Here is a 5,863-nt window from a genome sequence, read left to right as displayed (position 1 = left end):
GACCCCAACTCTTGAAGGAAGCGCAGCAGTTGGAAGTGTTTTTACTTTGGATGCTGGTGAGCTACCCTGAGAGGAGAGCTGCAGGAACCACCCTTAAGTGCAATGGGCAATAGGATTGGATCCATTAGCTTCGTGAATTTAGTCCTGTTCAGTCTTCCTCAGGAGGAGCTAGAAGAACAAGGGCTGCAGACTTACCCGACTGCAACTTAAAAACTTTTTTTTTGGAAATCCTTTAAGAGACTGACCACAAGTTTATCAGGGAAGCCTTACCAGATGGCTGCTTGTAAAGTAAATGGAATTTAGTCTTTTTAGTTCATGGAGGATTGGTGAAAAGTTTGATGGATTTTTACAAATGTTCTTTTAATAACAAAAGAGTCAATTCCTGAATTACCAATTACATGTAATTCAAATTCCACCAAAAGCCTTTTTACATATTCTGGAAGAATCAGTTCGAAGACATAAAAGCCTTTACTTTTTTCTTTTATTATATTTTCTCAAATAAACTTCCCCAAAGGAAGATATTTTAAGAGCATTTTCAAACATCTTTGGCATCACATAAAAAAGAAATCTCGTGTAAAAAACGAAATGTCATCTGAGCTTTTATAATACAAAGGCGCAATCCAATATGAACATATAAAATATATACAAATATAGTGCATGGTCAGTCACTTAATACAGCTCTCTCTACAAAAAGTAACTTCTTAGAAATTAAAAAAAAACACAAAGTAACCACTTAATCAAAAAAGTCCTCTTCTCTCCCAGTATTCAAGTTCCTGTTTAGAGTCCGGAGGGAAGAGAGGTGGGTTGGGGAGTTTAGGAGGAGGGGTGGCCTGAGCCCCCTCAGTTCCGCCACGGCCTCCACATGGAGTCCGCCGTAAGCGAGGGGCCGCTGGAAGGTGACACTGCGTTGGAGCCCACGGAGGTGCCGCTGTTGCTGGTGTAGACGGGGATGACAGGGCCGCTGTGCGCGAAGGCCCCGTTGGGAATGAGGAAAGCAAACTGGCCATCGGGAGCCGGTACCACCTGGAAGCCTCCAAACACCTTAGCCGCCTCTCCAGCCTGGCTGCCCAGCTTGCAGGGTGCGCCGCCGGGAGGGGGCGCCGCGCCCCCGGGGATGGGCACGAGAGGCGGCGGCGGCGCGAACGGCGCGTGCTGGGGGCCGCCGGGTCCCGGTGGGGGCGGTGGCGGCGCCTGCAAGGCGGGGTGCGGCTGCCCGGGGTAGGTCATGGCATTGATCTGGGTCATGCAGTTGGCCAGGTGGCCGAGCAGCCGAGTGCGCACCTCGGTATTAACGCCCTCGCACGTGGACAGGAAGCGGGTCACCTCGTTCATGCACTCGCTGAAGCCGGCTCGGTACTTCCCCAGCACACTTGGGTCTGTGCTCAGCGCAGCTGCGGGCCAGAAAGAGGCAGACGGGTCACCGAACGGCCCTGGCCCCGTGGCCACTGCCTCCGCCCTGGGAGGTCCCTGTGGCGCGCCTCCCTGACCATGCGCCCGTGAAACTGCCTCCGGCAGGGAGGGTGAGATGGGTTTAGAAAAAACCAGCCACTTCTCCACACTAGCGTTGCTGCCAAAAGCCGAGCCACTCCTTCCCGATTCCCTGTAGCTGCATTTAAACCTATCTCAGCCCCAGATCTGTCACCCCCACCCCCGCGCGCGATGTGACCTTGGACAATGCCTCCCAATCCATCATCCAAGCCTCATTTCCCCTTCTGCAACGGGAAGGAGTGCTAAACCAGTGACCCCCAGGCTCCACGCAGTTCCAAACCGCCACAGTCCTAAGTCCTTTCGCCCCTACCCGCCGCCCGCCACCCTCGCGGCTGCAACCTCTTTCCCTCCCTTTCCGGAACAGTAACAACTTGGAGTTGTGGCTATAAATAAGCCCCAGACCGTGGGAACGCGAGAGTGAGCCAAGGCAGTAAAATGTAGCTGAATGCCTCTCACAACCACGGGCGGAAGTCTGGAAGAAATCACCGCGAGGCGAGCGGGACGCCCGCACAGGGGGACGCGGCGAGCCGCCCTCACCCGTCATCTGCGCCCGCTGCAGGTTCCGGAGGTGCTTCACTGTCATTTCCAGAATGTCCGCCTTCTCCAGCTTGGAATGCCGCGAGCTCTGCATAGGAGGAGGCAAGAAAGGAAAGTGAGCCCCGTGTCAGCTGCTTCAGAGTGCTGGGGATCCCTCCTCCCGGCCACGGAGCGCAAGCATTATCTCTGGACCCCAGCGAATAAGGCCGGGCCCTCCCGCCTGGGAGAACGCAGTACCAGCGAGTGCCAGACCCCGCAGGGCGGGGGGTTTCACTCTTAGTAGCTGAGAAAGTGTTTGTTTTTTAATTAAAAGAGCGAGCAGCATTTCCCCACTTACATCTTTCTTCAGAGCATCCAAAATCAGTGTTTTCAGCTGGCTCAGACTTTCATTTATTCTTGCTCTTCGTCTTTTCTCCATAATAGGCTTTGATGACTGCAAATAAAAAAAAGAGTTCTGTGTTCCCATGGAATCTGCCATCCCGGGGTTTCAAGACAGAAAGAAGCCCCCCAACCCGTACTTAATTTTGAGGGGCTGCAAAGAGATACAGGTACCGCCCTTACCTTTCTGTGCTCAGATGCTGTCTTTGGTTTATCCGGTGTCGTGTTGACACTGGCTGGGGTAGCAGCCACCGGGGACGAGGAATTTTTCTCCATTATATCAGCTGGCATTTTCCTTTTTTTTTTTTTAAATCTCTAGAGAATTTTATTTTTGGAGTTCTTCACGAAAAAGAATTTTTTGTTTGTGTCTCTTTTACTTGAGACTTTCACAAAACTACTGAGCAAGTGCTGAGGGTTTATTATATTTTGTGGCTACTTGGTGATCAGTAGCGCTGTTCCAGGACCAAGGAGAGAGGTAGACGGGGGATTCCGCTGTTATCAGCACCAGCTCCGGATCCTGTGTGATCCCTAGGCCCTGGCGGCCTCTATATATATCTGGGACTGCACGCGAACGGCTCGTGTGAAACTTCCCAAACTTTCTTTCCCACAGTAACTTTCAGCCAATGGGAGGAGGAGACACGCGGCACCGCTCGTGGACCGCGCCCCCCCATTGGCCGCCAGGCACAAGGTCTGGCGGCCAATGGCGCGCGCCTGAGCCCAGGGCACCGGAGGCTACAACGTCAATCAAAAGGATTTTAACCCTTTGCTACTCTCCCTCTGGGCTTTGGTTTAGAGATTTTTTTTTTTCTTTCCGCTTTGGTTTTGATCTTGTCTATTTCTTTTGGAGCCAGGGTCTTTGCTCTTTATGCCCTCTCTCATATGTAACAGAGCTGCTTTGACTGTAGTAAGTTCATTTGAAACATATTTTTTTAAAGGTATAAACAATAAAGAAAAAACAGCAGTGGTTAAAAGGGGGCGGGGGGGGGACGCGTGTAAGAGTGTGAGTTACCGACACATCTAAAGTTCCCGCTCAGACTTTACATTCAGGAGGGTGAAAGTGGATGGTAAAGGAAAAGGGCCAAAAAAATTTTCCTGTTTCCATGCAGAAAAAGGAAAAATTGCCTTCTACCTTACAAATACAGGTTTTTCGGAGCAAGGTAGTTCTTGAATCCCTTCCCCACCCCACCCCCACCCCGTCTTTCCGAAATTCCTCTTCTGGATTTGGGGCCTTAGACCCCGGGCTTCCCCAGGAAACAATCAGAATAATTTGCAACTGGGTGGAAGGAAACGGTATTTCAAATGAAAAAATGAGCAAGGGGGGCTCCGAGGGCAATGCCTCAGGGACTCGCGCCCTCCTTCACCACCCTTTCCCTTTTCATCCGTAGGCTTTAGGTTCTGCGGCGCGTTGAGGTGGCGGGCAAGGAAGCAGCCTCTCCCTCCTCGCCCCGCGGGCGGCCTCGGCCCCCGGCGCCCGCGGGCCCTTTAAGAGCTACACCAGCCGAGCTGCAGTTTGACATCAGCCGGCCGGCGTGGGCGCGCCTGGAGCCGGAGCACGTGCCAGGATGTTTTATTGCCGCCGCGGCTGCGGCCGGGCCGGGAGGATGTGTGTGTGCGTGCGTGTGTGAGTGAGTGTGTGTGCGCGCGCCCCGGGGGCAGGGAGGCGGGGGGCGGCGACGGGCGGCGGAGAGCGGGGGCCGGTTCCTGGTCCCCGGGAGAAGCCAAGAAGGTAAATAGCAGCTGCTGTGCTCGAGCCTGGGAAAACCCCGCCCCCTGCGCCTGGCCCGGGCTCATTGGCGCGCGCTGCGTGTGGGGTGTGTGTGTGTGTGTCCGGGGCCCCCTCCTCCGGCCCCGCCGGGCCAGGAATCCGAGGGGGCGGCGGGCTGGGAGCCGAGCCCCGGCGCTTACCCTCTCTCCCCACCCCCGCCTCCCCAGGCCAAGGTCAGCTCTTCCGGGCGGGGAGCGCACACCCGGGGTGGAGAGTGAGGAATTCTTCCAACCCCCGCCTCCCCACCCTCACTTTCGGGCTTGGGGTTTTCACTCGGCCGAAAGCCGCATTCGCAACAGCCCGGGGGCGAGGTGGGGGCCTCCAAGTTTGCTCCTCGCCCCCGCCCTCCCCCCGCGGGGCCCTGGGCGCCCGCCGCGGTCACGGGATGCCTGACCGCACTTAGGAAGCGGCCGGGTCAGCCTCCTGCCTCCGCTCGGCGACTGCGGTTAAAGCGGCTTCGCGCCGCCCGCCCCTTCCCCGGGTCCCGGGCGGCCGGGCCGCTCCCCCTCACTACGCCCGGGAGGCCGCCGGCGGGCGGCCGGGAGGAGGCGGGCGGCGCGGGCGGCTGCGTGCTGCCTGCTGGCCGGGCCGCGCGCCGGGAGGAGTCGCCGCCGCCGCCGCCGGGTGCCACGTGGCGGGCGCCGGGCCGGGAGCGCCAGGGCTCTGGCGGCGGCCTCCCTGGGGGATTTGCCGAGCCGGGCGGGCGGCGCGCACTGCCTGGGCCGGCCGGCCGCCTCCTCCGCCTCCCTCCCGCCTGCCCGGGTCGCCGGCCCCCGTGCCCCCACCCCCCCTCCGCCCTTCCCGCCGCCTGGGAGCTCGGCTCGCGGCTCCGGGCAGCCCGGGAGCCCAGCGTCTTGTTTGATGTGGCCTCCCGCCCCCTCAGCCCTTCCCGCGTCCCGGAGGCCTGGCGCACGGTTCTCAGACACTTCATTCCTTCCTGCCTCCCAGCTCCCCACTGAGATAACGTTGTCAATGATTTCGCCCGATCTCGTCCCGGATGAGATTCAGTGGTTCCTGACTCTGGGTGACCTTGGGCAAGCCCCCCTCTCTCTTTCATTGTGGAACACACGCGCAGTGTCAGACACTGTGTTAAACCGTGGGATTTCCACGGTGAGAGATACAGTGGCGGCCTGCAAGAAGTTGACAGTAAACTGCGGGGGCAGACAGACGCTGATTTTCTGATTGATGACTGGACATTCCTTTATTTTTCCTTTCTTTTCTGAGTTAGGTGGTGGCTTGAGAGATCAGGAGGACAGAAACAAAATATGAAACCACACTTGTATGGATAATAGTATTGCTGGTCTACCTGGGTTTACAGCAGTGAGTAAGACCGTTATTGCTCTCTGGAAGCCAACAGTCTAGAGATACATATAAACGTGTACAGCTGACATCTACGGATGGCCCAGTAAATTCCTCTGGGGGGTCGTAGGTTCAAGAGAGACATATGTCTGGATAGAGGTAAAATGCTATGGAGTTTCAGGAGAATTAAGTTACTTTTAAGTTGGGGTACCTTGGAAAACTTCCTGGAGGGATTGGCCTGTGTACCTTGAAAAATAGGTAGGATTGGGGCATTGGGAATGTGCTTAGTCGTGGGCTGGAGAGGATGCAGGTACCCATGGTATTAAAGGCCAAGATCCTGGAACTTGAAGACTTTATTCAGGGAACATGGTCTGGAGCCTAGGGAATGTGAGGGAC

The 5,863-nt window shown here is 56.5% G+C and overlaps 1 protein-coding gene across 1 annotated transcript; it reads right to left on the bottom strand.

Moving 5' to 3' along the window:
• Nucleotides 1-464: 464 nt before the first annotated feature.
• Nucleotides 465-3,909, bottom strand: HES1 (hes family bHLH transcription factor 1). The gene is made up of 4 exons (XM_003807649.6): nt 2,587-3,909; nt 2,363-2,458; nt 2,026-2,113; nt 465-1,391 (listed from the first exon to the last, which is right to left on the bottom strand). Exons 1-4 carry the CDS (start codon nt 2,692-2,694, stop codon nt 841-843), a joined length of 843 nt encoding a protein of 280 aa, XP_003807697.3. The 5' UTR covers nt 2,695-3,909; the 3' UTR covers nt 465-840.
• Nucleotides 3,910-5,863: the final 1,954 nt, after the last annotated feature.

Source organism: Pan paniscus, chromosome 2 (assembly GCF_029289425.2).
Source record: "Pan paniscus chromosome 2, NHGRI_mPanPan1-v2.0_pri, whole genome shotgun sequence".
Taxonomy (NCBI): domain Eukaryota; kingdom Metazoa; phylum Chordata; class Mammalia; order Primates; family Hominidae; genus Pan; species Pan paniscus.
This window is presented reverse-complemented; position numbering and strand designations above follow the sequence as displayed.

Excerpts from the sequence above, each read along its gene's own strand:
- HES1 (XM_003807649.6), bottom strand. The coding sequence starts at position 2,694 with ATGCCAGCTGATATAATGGAGAAAAATTCCTCGTCCCCGGTGGCTGCT. Across the intron at positions 2,459-2,586 it reads CAGCATCTGAGCACAGAAAG|TCATCAAAGCCTATTATGGA; the intron begins GTAAGGGCGGTA and ends TTTTATTTGCAG. Across the intron at positions 2,114-2,362 it reads TGGATGCTCTGAAGAAAGAT|AGCTCGCGGCATTCCAAGCT; the intron begins GTAAGTGGGGAA and ends CCTCCTATGCAG.